Source organism: Pongo pygmaeus, chromosome 6 (genome assembly GCF_028885625.2).
Source record: "Pongo pygmaeus isolate AG05252 chromosome 6, NHGRI_mPonPyg2-v2.0_pri, whole genome shotgun sequence".
In the NCBI taxonomy this organism is placed as follows: domain Eukaryota; kingdom Metazoa; phylum Chordata; class Mammalia; order Primates; family Hominidae; genus Pongo; species Pongo pygmaeus.
In genome coordinates this window covers 154052142-154070288 of record NC_072379.2, presented here as the reverse complement: position 1 = coordinate 154070288, position 18147 = coordinate 154052142, and the positions used below count along the sequence as shown (strand labels likewise).

The window sequence follows — 18147 nt, the reverse complement described above, 5'->3', positions numbered from 1 at the left end:
GAGTTGAAATAAGTTGTGGGCAAGACAACTGTAAATGACTAGGAACGCATGGAGAACTTGGAAAGGACTCGCATTCAGACGGTTTCACGACGGTCTTTCCGGCCCTGTTCCATTCATGACATTTAGGTTTTTATACTACAGTACCTATGCTTGTAGTTTACACATGGAAGCTAACAGAACTCAACTCACTGAGCTCATGAAGAGGTTGAAGATAAATGAATGTATGTCAAATGGAACATTTTAATGGATTTAAATATATTCATATCATTTTGAAAATGGTTCTCCTCTTTCCCAAACATTTTATCGTCCACCTGGCTCTGCATGGTGTTGAAAGGGCTTCCGTGAGCTTCTGAGCCAGCCTGACGGACGCACAGAGCACATTCCCACCGAGGGAATCGTGGACATGGCAGCTCTGGTCACCACCAGCATCCACCTGTTTCTTGCAGACCCCCAGACTGTGATGTGACCCAGGTGGGACCCTCCTCTCCCCTCTGATCGTGAACATGGTTCTATCTGTTGAGGCTTCTGCAGTGAACAAAACAGACAAAGATTGCGGCTTTCTGGGGTTCCCTTTACTTGGGTGGTCAGGGTGGCAGTGTGCTCATTGCTGGCACACCCACGGTGGACCAGGCCCATGCTGAGTGTGTGGCACGCACTTTCTCCTGGGGGAGGTTACAGAGTAGGGTGGCTGACCCGGCTCTTCTGTGTGTTTACGTGTCTCCTTGAACTTGTGGTCACTTCTGATCCCAGTCTGGGAATCAACACAGAGCTACCTTATGGCTGTGCGTCGGGTGCTGGTAAGCCGATCAGTGAGGATTTCTAGTTCATGTCCTTTGTAGGGACATGGATGAAGCTGGAAACCATCATTCTGGGCAAAATATCACAAGAACAGAAAACCAAACACCGCATGTTCTCACTCATAGGTGGGAATTGAACAATGAGAACACATGGGCACAGGGTGGGGAACATCACACACCGGGACCTGTCATGGGGTGGAGGTAGAGGGGAGGGATAGCATTAGGAGAAATACCTAATGTAAATGATGAGTTATTGGGTGCAGCACACCAACATGGCACATGTATACCTATGTAACAAACCTGCACGTTGTGCACAGGTACCCTAGAACTTAAAGTATAATAATTAAAAATAAAATAAAAAAAGTTGGAAAAAAAGAATTTCTAGAAAGGATCCCCGGCTGGATAGGAATTGGCAGGGCCCATAGCTCTGTGGTTTTCTCAGAGCCTGGATCTTGACGCCCACGTCCACCGAGCCAGGCTCCATGTTGGCTGGAGACTGCGCTTGGGGCACCCACACGGGTGAGGACGAGCACCCCAAGGGACCATGCTAGACCCCCCCCCCCCCCCCCCAGCCCAACTCTGTGGAGAAAGGCAGCTGGCTACTCCCGGGGCCCTGAGGCCAGGACTTGTGGGTTTATCATTGAAGAAAACACAGCAGGAAAAAAGGGTGGAAGGAATGCAGGACTGTGACCGCTTCCTGCGTGGTTTTGGACAACTTCCTTGCCTTCTCTGGGCTTCAGATTCCCTATCTGTGTAGTGTCACTGGCTGAGTTCAGATGGAGAATGACCATTTTGGAGCTTGTGGTTTGCAGAGGGGAAGCCAGGCCTTCGGGAGCAGCCCTGGAAGGCTGCCCGTCTACCTGTCTGGACCCCTGGGCAGCCCCAGCAGGGAGGTCAGTCTCCTGAGGCTCTGTCTACCTTCTCTGCCTCCCTCCTTCCCTGGCCTCAGAGTCCCCAGAGGCCCCTCAGCAACTCTTCTCTGGAATAAAAGAACACCTATTTTCTCCCTGGAATGCCAGTGTGAAAATAAACAAAGACCACCTGTGACAGACTGAATGTTATGTTTCCCCAAATTCACTGTTGAAGCCCTGAGCCCCGGTGTGATGGCTAGAGATGGAGCATCTGGGAAGTGATTAGGGTTAGAAGAGGTCATAAGTGTGGGTCCCCCATGATGGGATTCGTGCCTTGTAAGAAGAAACATCAGAGAAGTCTCTTCTCATGCTCTTGCTCCCTCTCACTCCTTCTCGCTCTGCCACATGCAGACAGAGGGAGAAGACGGCCGATAGTAAACCAGGGAGAGAACCCTCACCAGGAACCGAGTGTGCTGGCCCCATGATCTTAGACTTCTGGGCTCTAGAACTGTGAGAAATCAAGTCCTACTATTTAAGCCCCCAGTCTATGGGACTTCACTATGGCGGCTAAGGCTAAGACTGCACCAAAATGAGTGTAAGCAGAGGCTGCTTATCCAGAGCTTTCTCCAGCAAGGGGCTCACTGCTCTTACCTGCGTTCGGACGAGGGGGGTGGGTGAGCTTCACGGTGGAGAAAAGGAGGCTCCAGGGATGCTCTGGCTGGAGGCTGCTGGAGTGGGAAGCTGGAGGCGCTCAGAAGCAGGGTGTCCCAGGAGATTGGCTGTGGGTATCTGGCTTTTCCCAGTTGGTCCTCAGTTAGAAGCAGGGCTGAGAATAAGGGAAGCTGGTATTTACCACTCAAGTCCTGACCTCTGGGACCAACCGTTGCAGAGGCCATGCCTGACCCTGGGGCAGCGTCTGCAGGTGCAGGTTGGAGCCCTGCCCTGATTTATGGCCTGGCCCTTGTCCATGGGCACATCCAGGCTCTCACCAGGCGCCCGTCTCTTCCTACGAACGCGCAGCTGTGTGCCAGGAGGGAGCACCAAAAGAGCTTCTGAAAATGTCCTTCTGGGCTCTTCTGTGACAGAGGGGATTTTAACAGGGGCTTCCCGAAAGCAATCAATCCCGTAAATCACTGCTGCTGGGTGGGTTGGGTCAGGCGGGAGGGAAAGGAGCATGTTTTCAGGCCAGTGGGGATGGAGGTCCCCCCACGTGCATGTTTTTGTGAACCTGACGGCCCGTGGCCTCAGAGATGCCCCAGGCAGCCCAGGAGTTGGGCTGTGGGCCTAGAACCGGGTGCTGAGAAACCTGATGGTGCTTTGGGAATTCCATAGCTGCCTGGTTGGAAGTTCAGTATTAAAACTAACTTAGGCCAGGTGTGGTGGCTCATGCCTGTAATCCCAGCACTTTGGGAGGCCGAGGTGGGCGGATCAAGAGGTCAGGAGATCAAGACCATCCTAGCTCACATGGTGAAACTCCCGTCTCTACTAAAAATGCAAAAAATTAGCTGGGTGTGGTGGTGCTTGCCTGTAATCCCAGCTACTCGGGAGGCTGAGGCAGGAGAGTCACTTGAACCAGGGAGTCAGAAGTTGCAGTGAGCTGAGATTGCACCACTGCAATCCTGCCTGGTGACAGAGCGAGATACCATCTCAAAAAAAAAAAACTAATTTAAAACGGAAATAAAAGTAGCACTCCACTCTGCCACGCATGTGCAGTTTGAACACACAGAGAAGGCTGCAGTGGGGGATTTGAGCCAGACAGGCACAGCAACCGCAGCTGCAGGGGCCTGGTGAGGCCACGCTGGCGTCTTCCCAAAGCCATTCTAGAGCTGGGGAAAGACCAAAGCTTCTCCAAGTGGGAACTGGAGTGGTCCCTGCTGGTTGCGGCCAACGCTTGTTCTCAGGGCCAGGGCTAGCTTGTCATTCCACGCTCAGTGTTTTCCAAAGTGGGAAAATGCACCTTCTTGAGCAAACCATCAACTCCTATCCACAAATCAAGCCCTGGTCCGGGGGAAGGACTCAGGGATGGAAAGCTGGGATGGGGGCCCTGGCCTCCTTCTGGGGCGAGCCCAGGGAGAGGGCCAGGGTGGCTCACAGAGATACTGTTTGGGGGGAATGAGTATGTTAGACTTAGATGGCCTCTGCTGTGTCTGGTTTTTAAAAATCTCCTTTCGCGTTTGATTCTTTCTTTCTTTTTCCTTTTTAACTCCTCCTCTCCACCCACCCCATTCTTTCCATGATTCTTGATCCAGAGGGTGACAAGAATCAGCTAATTCAGCGGGGCTGACGGGACTGATCCCCCATCTCTAAGGCAGCAGCTACTCCATGGTTGGGAAGTATTAATTAATTAATTAATTAATTAAATCAATCCCTTGGCTTTCAGGCTGGGCCATGTTTACATCGACATTGGTAATAGCAAATGAGTGGATACATTTCCAACAGATGGAGACATTTTTCTTAAGTTTTCTAGGCCAGGTATGGTGGCTCACGCCTATAATCCCAGCACTTTGGGAGGCTGAGGCAGGAGGATCACTTGAGGCCAGGGGTTCAAGACCAGCCTGGGCAACATGGCGAAACCCCATCTCTACCAAAAAAAAAAAAAATTAGAGTTTTCTAGTGGACAATGCTATGGCTTCCACTGAGAATCAATTTCACTCTTGGGGTTAGGGAATAGCTCTGCGTCTCCACCCTAAGACTCCCAAGACAAAATTCAAATGTGTTTTCTTGCACTGATTTGGGGCTTTGATATATTCGACTGGTTGCGTCCTTCTCTATTACCCAGACTGCTGCGACCATGGATGCAACCTTCATTTGGTACACGCCAGGCTCTTGAGGCCACACATCCATCTTGAAGGGGCCCAGTGGGTACTCTGAAAGTCTCCTGAAGCCTAGCACACTTTCTAAGGTGCGATGGTGGAGGATGAGCAAGAAAGGAACAATCCAAGTGGTAAAATAATGTTTTATTCCATGGATGAACAGACGCTACCATGCCACATCCCCACTTCCCTCCGACCAGATGTCGTGGCCAGAGCTGGCTTCCCCTTCCAGACCTAGCTGGCTTTGTAGTCGTTCAGGCCCATTGAAATAGCAAACGCACAGTCATGTAGCACTCGGATCGGTCCTGTTTGTCAGCACATTGGTCCTTTCACAAATGGTGGTGAATCACCTTTAAAACACCCAGTGATGGAGACCTTCCAATCACCCTAACTATAACGGACGTTCAGAGCTCATGTGGATAAACCCAAAGCCCCAAACGCCAAATGCAACAGGAACGCATCTCCTCTGCTGACGGGATGCCAAGGACACCCCCGCAGGGCTGGGAGCTGGAGAAGTCAGTCCTGACATTCAGCTTGTCCACAAGCTCAAAAGGAAATGGCGGTAATGGATATATTTCAAACTAGCACTTCTAGAGTCCAGATCAGCCAGAGTGTCAGCATGCAGGCTCAACACGGGGTTAGCACTGGCGGGAGGAGGCTGGGTTGACTGCACAGAGGCCTGACACACATTGCTTCCTTTATATACAACAGAATGAAATATACACTGGGAACACCGGCCGCACATTTGGTGGGAGTGTATCTTACAAGGCTAACGTAGCACATCATCAACCTCCTGCTCGTGGCAGGAAGGTCACGGAGCCACCCCGACGATGGGAGAGGGATGCGCGCAGGCCCACAGAACCCTCAGGACTCCCGTGGCCCGAGCACACACAGCGGGCCTGCGGGTGGAGTTGACGCTTTGTCTTTTTTCTGTTTTTTTTTTTTTTTTTTTTTTTTTAACCAAATGTCGTGGGAAAGAGCTTGATACCGTACCAAGGAGGACAAGGATGGTTGTAAGGACAGATGTAAATAGACAGTGCACATCTTCAGCCAAGTCCTAGCACAGCTCAGTGGGAGAGAGGTTTTATTTCCGTATTTCTTTTAATGGGTACTATTGGCTGTCTTCCCCCTCAGTGTTTAGGAACGTCTCCAAGACGTCTGAAGACAACCTTGAGGAGGGAGCAGTTACTTCCGATCTGCTTCTTCATCCAAACAAGTGCAAAGTCTACACGTGGACTGGAGAAAGGAAGGCGAAACAAGGCCAAACCCAAAACAGCAAAACAACCCCATGAGGGAGACAGTGGAGCATCAGGTTAAAACCATAGAAAAATACGAGTTAATTCTATCAGGTTAACCATTAGCGTAGCTACAGTAAGACTGTACAGAAAAGGGTTTATTTTCTTGTAGCCCCTCACCATGTTGAATGTCCTAATTACAGGAAGTAGCAAGCCCATATAGGAACACGCACTGCTAAAACAATTGTGCTGTAACTGCTGTGTCCATGGCACTGTGACATGAGACAGGGTGTGATGCTGCTAACGGGAACACAGAGGCTAGTGTGGGCGGGTCTCATGCTTCCGCTTGGTGGCTGGAATCTAGGGGCCGGTGTCCTGTGGGCTCACGTGGGCTCTGCGGTCACCATCCTTTGCTCTGTTCCTTGCGGGAGGGGCCATGGTGTGCCGGTCTCTCGGGCGCCAGGAGGAGGCGCTGCTGTGGGGACAGAGTTGTCCCTGGTGCCGTGGAGGCCGTGAGTGATGACCCCGGGGAAGGAGCTTGTTTCCCAAGCAAAACTGCCTTCGGCATCCGAGACACACATGCTATGGAACACCCGGCCCTGCCCCGCCCCGCGAGGGAAGAGGGAGGGCGGGGAAATCCCTCAGTTGCATCTGGTTGTAGAAAGAGCCACGTTTGTGCTTAGAGCGACCTGAGGTTAGTCCTCCTCCTCGTCCTCTTTCGCTGTGACTGTCGGCAGTTTGTCCTGGATCCTGAAGCATTCCACGAAGAAGTTGATAATGGACCGGTACAGATGCTGTTTGAGGCTGGAGCTGGTAAAGTAATGGCTTTCGTCCGGGTAAATCTGCAAGGAAGGCACGGAGAAATTACCCTCCCAGGTACACCCTCCCCATGGGACGGGAACGCACAGAAGGTGTGGAGCCTAGTGAAACCTGGGCCCTGTCCAGGGCTGGATTTTAGTTGATGAAGTGAGTTTCCTAACCATGCCACTCCTGTGGAAGTGCCTCTTCCTCCTGGGAGCTCTGCCTGGCTGTCCCAGTCAGAGGGGCGCCTCCCCTAGCGTGGACATGCACAACCCTTTCATGAAGCCAACCAGCCTTCAAACACCGCCACTCCCCCCCGGTGCCTATCCCTCTCCAGGCACAGCAAATGCTCAGTGGGAACTGGGTGAAAACATGGGGAAGCTCTTCATTCAACACTCTGCAGTCCGGATCTGCTTGCTTGAATTTGCAACATGGATACAAGCTTGGGGACTACAGAGCCGCAGCCCAAGTTTTCAGGGTGTCAGGCTCTGAAAAGAAATGGAAAGAATTGCATGCCTGTAATCCCAGTGCTTTGGGAGGCCGAGGCGGGTGGATCACTTGAGGTCAGGAGTTCGAGACCAGCCTGGCCAACATGGTGAAACACCTTCTCTACTAAAAATATAAAAATTAGCTGGGCATGGTGGGGCGCACCTGTAATCCCAGCTACTCAGGAGGCTGAGGTAGGAGAATCACTTGAACCCAGGAGGCGGAGGTTGCTGTGAGCCGAGATCGCGCCATTACACTCCTATGCTCTCTCAGTTACACTCTGAGCATGGGAAACTCCCGTGGAAGGGCTGCATGCTGTCCTGGGTGCCCACGGGCCCACCCCACAGATTTTGCCTCCTGGCTACTCCCTGTGTGACTGTGGACGGTTAACTTGCCTGAGACTCGGATTCCAGGTGTGTCGGGTGGGGAGGATAATCACAGACTCCAGCTCATAACACTTTGTGAGAATTAAACAATCTTATAGCCATGGTGTGCTGAGAACGAGGCCTGGAATGTGGGCTTTTTCGGTCCCAGATGCCAACAGGATGATGGCTAATTATTCTACTGCCAGTGCAGTGATGCCACCATCTCCTAGGAACACCGTGAACCATCTGTGCACGTGCAGGGATTCAAAGCCTGCATCTTATTTTTTTCTTTTCTTTTTCAGACAGGGTCTCACTCTGTCGCCCAGGCTGGAATGCCATGGTGTGACCACAGCTCACTGCAGCCTCAACTTCCTGGGCTCAACTGATTCTCCCACTTCAGCCTCCTGTGTAGCTGGGACAACAGGTACACTTCACTACGTCCGGCTATTTTCTAAAACCTTTTTGTAGAGATGGGGTCTTGCTCTGTTGCCCAGGCTGGTCTCAAACTCCTGAGCTCAAGCAATCCCCGCACCTCAGCCTCCCAAAGTGCTGGGATTACAGGTGTGAGCCACTGCATCTGGCTCAAAACCTACATCTTTTTGTGACACTAGACTGCCTCTTCCTGCCTTCTTTGTATGTTTTTGGAGGGTGAAATTCATCTTTATTTTGAAGTATTTATTAATGCTACCATTAGGCTATGATATGTCATTAAAACTTAAAGTAGTACAAGAGGGTATGGGGCAGGAAGCTTTCTCCTCCTGCCTCAGGTCCCCATCTCCCGTGCTCTTACCTGGAGCTGGGCCTGGCTCCAGATGCACAGGGTGTCTGTGAAGACCTTTGCTGTGCCCACATGCGTGTCCCACTCCCTGATACCCGTGGAGCCTGCAGTGATGCAGGCTGCTCTGTACCTGGGGGTTCAGCTGGCCCCATATCTTGGGGAGTTGCCCATGGGAGCACATACAGATAGACCTTTGGAACTTTCATGGTCAGTGTGCTTAACACTGCCATGCAGCTGCCACACTTACTATGAAAAAGTCTGAAATCTGAACGTCTTTCACAAGGAAACTCAAGTGTGGTGTAACCCCGTCCTTCTGCCCCTCTTCATCCACACTAGGGTCCAACTCCCTTCTGGCTGGAGCTCTCCCTGCCTGATCAAGCCCACAGGTGGTCCCTCCCTCCCACAGGCAGGGATGTTGGAGGCCAAGGCAGTGATCAGCCCAGGGCAAGAGCTCTTTGAGGGAGGCGGGGTGCCTGCCCATCATTTGTTCCCAAGGAGCTCTCCCATTCATGTCGGACCTGAAGAGACCATTGGGTCATACCTGTTCCACCAAAGGAGCAGAGGGCAGGAAGAAAATGGCAGAAGTTTCCAGAGACAGCCCTGTGCATTGCTGGGAAGAGCCCAGGTTTGAGGCTGCTGGGTCAGCACTTGATGCTGTTGTGGACGGGCCATGGGTTGGTTGTGGGAAAGTGAGTTCAGTTCTGGGAAGGGTACCCCTCTTTCACTACTGCCTAGCTACAGATGCCCCCAGGACATCCTGCTAGTGCGTAGTAACGTGTGGTGTTGGTCAGAGGGAAGCAGTGGGGCAAGGCTCAGGGCCCGCCAGCACCACTCTCACCAACCCAGAACAACAGTCCCACTCCCCACACCGGGATAGCCCCAGCCACACTGCTGGGCAGGGCGGGTGCTGGCTTGGTTTTTCTCACTGCCCAGAGGAGGGAAGCAGGGCTGGGATGGGAGTATGGGGTGGTGGTTGTCCTAAAGGGATTTAAACCTGGCTGAAGTACAGAGCAGAGCTATCATTAATTATAAGAAAACATTGAGCATGTGCTGATTTTCCAACCTGCTGGGACCCTGCTCATCGCCGACCACCACAGCACAGGCGTGTCTGCTGCAGTAGAAGGTCCTGAACACCCGTCAGGTCTTTCTCCATGAAAGGAATGTCTTGCTCCAGGTTCAAAACAGAGTAACATGCGTACTGTACCTGTAAGCTGTAATTAGTCTTTCCCCTAATTAGTTGTGTAATGAGTTCTGCTGTGTGCTGGAAATGAATTTTTTCTGTTCAAAAAAAAAAAAGAGAGGAAGACATTTGTTAAAACTCATGGTGCCATCAAGGAGGAGGCTTTTACCAGATACACAGTGAATTCACGTTTTCAGTCCTTACCATCGGCAGTGGGATGAATGATCAGGAACTGCTGTTCTTCCAGTGCGGAGACTCGATGGGCTACCTTGGTCATCTGCACATGTGGGGTCAAGGGGACAGAGTTAGGGGGCTGCACTGCAGGGAGCCAGGTGTTCTGCTTGGAAACCTGACTGAGAAGGTAGGTGAAGTGTATTGAAAACACTAAGTTCCCGGAGAACCGGGATGCCTTATATCTGCAAAGAAATGCAGGGCAGATCTCAGAAGCCTAGTGGTATGGTTTGACTCTGTGTCCCCACCCAAATCTCATCTTGTAGCTCCCATAATTCCCATGAGTTGTGGGAGGGTCCCAGTGAGAGATGAATGAATCATGGGGGCGGGTCTTTCCTGTGCTGTTCTCATGATAGTGAATAAATCTCACGAGAGCTGATGACTTTATAAGGCAGAGTTTCCCTGCGCACGCTTTCTCTTTGCCTGCTGCCATTCATGTAAGATGTGACCAGCTCCTCCTTGCCTTCAGCCATGATTGTGAGGCTTCCCCAGCCACGTGGAACTGTAAGTTCTCCACTAAACCTATTTCCTTTGTAAATTGCCCAGTCCGGGTATGTCTTTATCAGCAGAATGAAAATGGACTAATACACCACACCCAGCTTTCCCCCACATTAACTCCCTTTTTGGAAGAGGAGGAGGTAGAAGAGAAGAATAGAAAAAGGAAGAGTTTCCTCCAACTCCAGGTAGCCTCAGAGGGCCATCATTTCACCTGGAGCCTCAGGGAGCTAACTGCCTGGACAGACTCAGTTCCTTTGTTCAAGTTTCCACTCTGAAAACGCAGTGCTGCCTCGGCCGGGAGCTCTGGCCTCCCTCCCTGCTCACAGCTGGAGAAACGCCGTGTCTGACAGCTGCACCAAATCAACAGGTCTGACTCAGGAGGTCGCATCAGAGAGGCTTTCTGCTCCTCAGTCAAGAGCTCACTCTCAGGCCAGGGGTAGTGGCTCATACCTGTAATGCCAGCACTTTGGGAGGCTGAGGCAGGTGGATCACCTGAGGTCAGGAGTTCGAGACCAGCCTGACCAACACAGTGAAACCCCGTCTCTACTAAAAATACAAAAATTAGCTGGGCGTGGCCGCGTGTGCCTGTAATCCAAGCTAATGGAGCAAGACTCCATCTCAAAAAAAAAAAAAAAAAAAAAGCTCACTCTCCCCCAGCAGCTGTAGGGAGAGCCAGGAGTCCTGTGCACATCAGGTATCCATGGACGCTGGGACTGACTCCGCCATCAAATATCCTTACTTTCTTCTTCATCCCTCAAGTCCTATAATGGGAAATCAGGCGGAACCCAGAGAGGCCATGTTAACCTCAATCCACGGTCTGGTGGAAGGATCCTTCGGAGGTTTCTGAGTGGGCTTTGGTGCTGGTGAGGGAGAAGGACGGGGCTGGGGAAGGCAGAGTGGGCCATACAGCCAGAGCAGGCTTGGAGACTGTGGCAGAGGCTGACTGGTCTCATCACATTCTCTAGTTCTGCCCATACATACCTCGTACGCTCTGTTGTCAAGTCCGTGGAGGCCCAAGTACCTCTCGGAAAACGCAGAGGCTGCACGGAAGCAAAGGGAGGGAGGTTATCTCTGACTTCGAGGCCCTGTGAGCGCAGCCCCCAAACTCTAGGGAGGGCCCTGGGCCGGGTGCCAGATGGGGGCTCAGGCTCATTCCCACTTGCCACTTGTGTGGCAGATTGTTGGTTTTTTAAAAACACCACCTATATCATTTGGGTCTTTACAAGGGGCATCAGACGGTACAACGGGAACCTTAACGTGTGTGAGTGCCGGTGTTGCAATTTTCATCAGCACTGCAGACCCTTAATTAAGCAAAACCCAGTTAATCTGATTCCTAAATAAATAGGATAACCTCCTCCTTCAACACTTAGGAAGAGCATGGGTGGTAAGAGAGCACATTTCCATCAAGATTTACTTATTTTTTTAAAAGTCCAGGCGCATCCCTGCCCTCGGTTCTGCATGAGGCCCTGCGGTCAGCTGGGCAACAGGAGTGTCAGGGGCTTCTCCTAGGGCTGAGGGTGGAAAGGGCTCTGCACAGTGCCCCCGGCCTGCAGGGTAAGCCTGAGGGCGCCCAGGAGACAATGAAGAGGACTGGCTGGTTTTGGGCACAGTGACCCATCAAGACACGATGGCAGCCTTTATGTGCATTTGAATCAGACAATCTGATTCAGATTTATGTGCATTTGAATCAGACAAATCTGAAACAGCATGATGAAAGAATTAAGAAAGTCTCACTCAATTTGAAGGTGGCACCCGCATTCCCGAGGGAACATTGCTCTTCCATGATTCACATTTTGGACCAGGGGAGTTCCTGTATGAGTTGAAATTTGCACTGGAGCGAGCCCGTTGTGAAGGTGTTGGGAGACTTGGCTGCACCAGCCAGGAGGCTGCTGGGCCCACCGTGGTCCCTGCCTTGCTGGGCGGTGTCTACAGGGCTTGGCCAGCACAGCAGGGCTGGGGCTAGGTGTGGCAATGGGAGCTGGACTCGTTCCTCCAACCTGCAGGGAATGTCAGGCTCTGGCAGGGCTGCGGTAGACCAGCAGCAGGAAGCCCCCTCCATTTCCACCTCACTTGCCAGCGCTGCTTAGGGTGGGGACAGCTGGAGGGAACAGCCTGGCTGCTGCGGAGCCCTGACCTGAATGCAAGTTCTCGGAGCCGCAGAAAAGACCTCTCTGTATAGTCTAAGAAATGAGTTCAGGTCACAGAGCTCAGGTTCAGAGAAAAAGGGTTGGGCGACCATAAGGAGGAGAATGCAGGGGCCTGGAACCCCCAAACACAGCAAAGCCCTTATGTGCCTGGACAGAGGTCTGGTTCCCACACCTGGGTGGGCTCATCTCCATCTGGTCCCCACAGCAGGTCACCCTGACAGCCTGACCCCATCTCTGCCTTGTGCCCATGGAGACCCATACTCTCTGAGGACAGGTGCTGGCCAGGTGCCATTTGCATGGCCAGGGAGGCAGGAAGGCAGAGCTGAGCCACGTGGACCTCGTTGAATTGCTCTATGGTAGCAATTCCCTCCCAACCAGCCCTTCCTTATCTGGTAACATCTGTGCACCAAATACCCATACCCAGGCATAGAACTCAGGGCAAGGCCCTGCTCGGATTCTTCTGGGAGCAGAGAAGGAGGGCGGCCCGGCAGGGCCTGTGGCACCTGCTCCCCTCCTGTGCACCCTGGCTTCCTCGCCCCCACTGCTGCCAGCGGAGTACTAGTTGTTTCCAACTCGTGGTCTTCTTCATTGGGATGTGATTTGTAGGCATCTGGGGATTGACCACTTTCATTCAAAACATATCACCTGAGACCCTTCCCGCTCCTTCTCTGGGTTCTTCCATCAGCCCAAGGTGGTGACTGTGGCCTGGAGGCGCCTGTGGTTAGAGGGATGGTGGTGCTGAAGGGAGGGCTGTGGGGCAACACAGGCAGGGGTTGGGGCAGGAGCGGGGCCCGGTGTTTGGTCCTGCAGGGCTATTTACCATAGAGTTTGAAGTCTGTTATTGGAGAGAGAGCGGAGCCGCAGGTGAATGTCTGGCCTTGATTTTCTCCCTTTGCTGGGAGGATGTAGGTGCTCAGGTAGCCACCGTAATCCTGGAGACAGCACAGAGAGAAGACAGTTAGGAGTCCTGGCAGTAACTCAGCATGAAGCAGCGTCGGGCAGGGAGAGGGCCCCAGAGCAGCCAGTTCCGTGCAGGTTCTCTCCTTTTACAAAATGTGTCACTTGGAAAGTTGTTCACGGGGCAGTAGACAAGAGATGAAAAGCAAACTCCCTTCCAACTCAGCATTATGTGATGTGCACCTTCTCCGCTTCTGGGCCTTGGTGTCAAGGGACGTGAGGATGAAATGCAACGGTGAATTGGAAAGGCAAGTGTGGACTGCACAGGTGTAAGGTGCTGTCCTTTAGGCTCAGTGTCTCTCTACGGCATTTCTTGCCGCCTCCCTTGTCTATGGGTGAGGCCAAGCCATTGCACACGATTCTGAGGGAGGGGCCAACAAGTGGCTTAGGGCGCAAGTCCTGGTCTGCACAGGCTCAGCACAAGGCCCACACGAGACAGACGCTCCCAGATGTTCTGTATTCAGGTAAGTCCTAGACTCTGGCCCTTCCCTACCCTTAGCGGGGATGAGGAAGCCGTACTGCAATGCAGACCTCCCTAGAGAAAAGCCCTACCTCCTTGCCTGCTCGGTGCCTTCAAGGCTGGATGCTCAGACGAGCTGCAGCCTCCAAAGGGAAGACCCTGAGGGAAACAGGGGACAGCACGGAACCGTCAGGTATGTGTGAGAGACAGAGCATGTGACAGCGTGTGTGTGAATGTGTGTGTGAGTATATGGGTGTGTGTATGTGTGATGTGTGTGTATAAACGCATGAACATGTGCATGGGTGTATGTATGTGTATAAACACATGTGTGAGCATGTGTAATCCTGTGTGTGCCTATACATGTATGTGAGAGCATGTGCATATGTGCGCATGTGTGTATGAGTATGTGTGTAAACTTGTGCAAGCCTGTGTATGTGTGATCATGTGTGCCTGTGTGTGAGCATGTTTGTATATGTGTGTATGCGTGAGCATGTATGTGTGTAAACTTGTGCAAGCCTGTGTATGTGTGATCATGTGTGCCTGTGTGTGAGCATGTGTGTATATGTGTGTATGCGTGAGCATGTATGTGTAAGAACATGTGTATGAGCCTTGTGAACATGTGTGTATGTGTGAGCATGTGTGAGCATGTGTATGTAATCGTGTATGTATGTGAGCATGTGTATGTAATCATGTGTGAGTATGTGTGTATGGGTGTGTGCGTGAGCATGTGTGCATGTGTGTGAACATGTGAGTGTGAACGTTTGTATGTGTGAGCATGTGTATGTAATCGTGTGTGGGCATGTGTGTGTCAGCATGTGTATGTACTCGTGTGTATGTGTGTGTGAGCGTGTGTGAGCATGTGTATAGGTGAGCATGTGTGTGAGCATGTGTATATAATCGTGTGTTAGCATGTATGTGTGAGCATATGTATCGTGTGACCGTGTGTGTGTATGGGTGAGGTGTATGTAATCGTGTGTGTGAGCATATGTGTGTATGAGTAGGTGTATGTAATTGTGTGAGCATGTGTGTGTGTAGGTGTATGTAATCATGTTTGTGAGCATGTATGTGTATGTGTGAGCATGTGTGTGTGAGGTGTATGTAATGCGTATGTGTGAGCAGGTGTATGTAATCGTGTGTGTGAGCATGCGTGTGTAAGCATATATATGGGTAAACGTGTATGAGCATGTGTGTGTGAGCATGTTTATGGGTGAGCATGTGTGTGAGCATGTGTATGTAATCATGTGTGAGCATGTGTATGTGTGAGGTGTATGTAATCATGTGTGTGAGCATGTGTGTGTATGTGTGAGCAGGCGTATGTAATTGTGTGTGAGCATGTGTATGAGGTGTATGTCATGTGTGAGCATGTGTAATTGTGTGTGAGCATGTGTGTGTGTGAACAGGTGTAGATATGTGTGAGCATCTGTGTGTGAGCAGGTGTATGGGTGAGCATGTGTCTGAGCGTATGTATGGGTGAGCATGTGTGTGAGCATGTGTATGAATGTGTGAGCATGTGTATGGGTGAGCATGTGTGTGAATGTGTGAGCATGTGTGTGAGCATGTGTATGGGTGAGCATGTGTGTGAATGTGTGAGCATGTGTATGTGTGAGCGTGTGTGTGAGCATGTGTATGGATGAGCATGTGTATGAATGTGTGAGCATGTGTGTGTGAGCATGTGTATGGGTGAGCATGTGTGTGTATGGGTGAGCATGTGTGTGAGCAGGTGTATGAATGTGTGAGCATGTGTATGGGTGAGCATGTGTGTGAATGTGTGAGCATGTGTGTGAGCATGTGTATGGGTGAGCATGTGTATGGGTGAGCATGTGTGAGCATGTGTATGGGTGAGCATGTGTATGGGTGAGCATGTGTGTGAGCATGTGTGTGAGCATGTGTGTGGGTGAGCATGTGTGTGAGCATGTGTGTGAGCATGTGTGTGAGCATGTGTGTGGGTGAGCATGTGTGTGAATGAGCATGTGTGTGAGCATGTGTGTGAGCATGTGTGTGAGCATGTGTATGGGTTAGCATGCATGTGTATGTGAGTCTGTGAGCATGTGTGTTGGTGGGTGCATGGAGTGTAGAGAACCCAGGTACCTGACTGAGACCGTGAAGCGCAGGTCATGCCAAACTCCCCCAAGATCAACCATTTATGACCTGCACGATCATTCCGGTGTGTTCCTTTAATAGGGCAGGGGCACCTTGTCTAATGACAATGAAAGAGGATTTTCATTTTCTGACAAATAATATTTATTGTCGGTGAACTCCACACGTCCTTACTTGTCATTCTTTGTTTTCTTTAAACCTCATTTTCCTGCAGGGCCACGCGGCCTGCTCTGGTTTAAATGAGAGACAGGCAATCTTCTGCAGGGGGGATTTTCGGTGTTGGGGATTTTCGGTATGGGGAACATAACGCACAGGTGCCCCCTTGCTCTCCAGGTCACCTCTGGGTGCAGGGCGGCTGCTGCTCCCCTGGGCTGTGTGTCCTAGGTCCTGCGATGCCTGACAAAGGCTGCAGCCAGATCACTGGGGCACATGTGAGGAGGAAATAGAATGGACAGGCCGCAACATGCCAAGCCACTAAAAGGATTGATGCTTTATTCTTCAGAGGAGAAATACCATTGTGGGGTCTACGGACCTCTATCTAAAGCTTGTTAAAACAAAACAGAGATGCTCATGCTCTGGAAAGAGGCCCGGGATCCACTGGGCAGAATGGAAAAGGAAAGATCCCCAGCACGGAGCTCGGATACATGTCCTCGGCAGAGCTGAGTGTGGGGGTACAGGGTGTGGGGGTGCATCAGTTGTGCTTTGACAGGTGCACAGGGTCCCCTTTCCCTTTGGCACCTCGGCTGCGTGTGCTTTTGGACCAACTGCCTGTTGAGAAAGGCTCTCTGTGTCCAGAAGTGAACTATGAAAGGCCCTGAGTGGGTGGACTATATGCAAGGCACAGGAAGGAGGCCAGGCCCTCGGGAGTGGCATCCATGTGCATGCGGGGCAGAGTGAGGACCGGAAAAGACTGACCACGGCCCAGGCTCCCTGCCTTGCAGCTGCCAGTCTGCTGGGAAGTCACTTCCATGAGAGTGGGGAGAGGTGATGGCTATTGACACCCAAGTTACACCTACCAATGACCCAGTGGCTTCGGGCCTCACGGGCAGTGATTGGACATCTAGGCACCTGGAATGCACCTGTAGGGCTCTGTGCCCGGGCTCTGAACAAGGAGAGAAGCCACCGGCCCTCCTCCTGACCGCCTCACCTCCAGCAGGTAAGGAGGAGGTGTGGGAGGGCTCCTGTATCCCCTGCTTCCGGGAGCAGCCCACAGGGCAGGGCCGGGTCTCTAGCGCATGCTGGGCTCTGAGGTTTTGGAGGCGATGACATAAGAGGCACTGTGCTGATTACTTGTCCAAGCCTTCACCTGCGGGGGTGTCACGGCAAGGCCTCCTCTGCAGGGCCTGTGCTGAGGGTCACTCCCAGAGGGAAGGTGGGTCTATGCCGACCCATCTGTGTGCTGGCCTTCTTGAGATCAAGAGGCCCCAGGTCTAAGGAGAATGAGGGGCCATGTACCAGGGCCATAGTAGGTGGCCCTAAATCCAAACCGTGGGCCTCAGCTACAGCTGAGCTATCCCAGGCTATAGCCTTCGGACAAGGGCCAACATATGGGAGTGGCTCTGGTTTGAGAGTTCACTGCGTGACCCTCCCCACACCTGTGCTTCCAAGTAGACATGGTAATTAACGTTGTTACTCTACATCAAGATATCCAGAAATAGTTTCCTGCTTCTCTTCTTTCCTGGCCACCATGCCAATAGCTACAGCAGGTGGATGGGAGAAAAGTCATTAGGAATGTATTAGAGCTCTCCTGCGGGGACCTGGCTTCCCTTCTCTTTCCTTCCAGATAATGTAAAAAGAAACTTAGAAAAATGAGCTGATCAAATGAAACCTCCCACGGCTGGAATCACTAAGCACCCAGGCTCTTGATTTTAAAAAAATAATTACTTGCTCACCAGCAGACCACAGATGTTCTCAGTAAATCAGGATTAGACCTGGGTAATGGTGCAGGCCACACTGGAACTGAGGGGTGTTCAGACCAGGGTGGCGCAGACTCACCTTCCCGAACACGGCCACGCGCGTCTTGTCAATGTACTGCTCCTTCAGCATCGTCCTGTGAGGTCGAAGAGGGGAGAGAGGGTTCAGTGCACATCCTGCTGGCACTTTGTCTCCCTGTGGCCCGGAGCCATGTTTTCCATCCATTTCAAGGATGAAAACCCCTCTTCAAATAAAAGGCAACCTTAGCATTCCAATATAATTATTTATTGCTTTTATTTATTTAGTGCCAAGTCGGTATATTCACATTAAAAACTCAAAGCACCCTTGCAATAACTCTGTAGCACTTCCAGGTATAGAAGCTTCTCGACCGCGAGCCGTTCATCCACAGCCGCAGAGCCCCTTCTGGGAGACCCAGCCCCTGTTGCATGGGGTCCATCTGCTGCTATTGGGTCCCCACCCAGAGCCTGTGACTCCAAGCATGCGGGCTCTGGGATGAGCCTTAGGGGTCGGCAGGGA

General features: G+C 51.8%; 1 protein-coding gene across 2 annotated transcripts in view; it reads right to left on the bottom strand.

Moving 5' to 3' along the window:
• Positions 1-4590: 4590 nt before the first annotated feature.
• The window catches only part of DPP6 (dipeptidyl peptidase like 6), an 865911-nt gene continuing 852354 nt past the window's right edge, over positions 4591-18147 (bottom strand). For both annotated transcript variants that reach the window (XM_054495448.1, XM_054495449.2), the window contains exons 21-26: positions 17692-17746; positions 13003-13114; positions 11017-11075; positions 9511-9583; positions 9331-9404; positions 4591-6538 (exon numbers count right to left, since the gene is read on the bottom strand). In XM_054495448.1, coding sequence (XP_054351423.1) covers positions 6392-6538; positions 9331-9404; positions 9511-9583; positions 11017-11075; positions 13003-13114; positions 17692-17746 — 520 coding nt within the window. In that variant the 3' untranslated portion in view covers positions 4591-6391. The remainder of the gene's footprint in view (positions 6539-9330; positions 9405-9510; positions 9584-11016; positions 11076-13002; positions 13115-17691; positions 17747-18147) is intronic.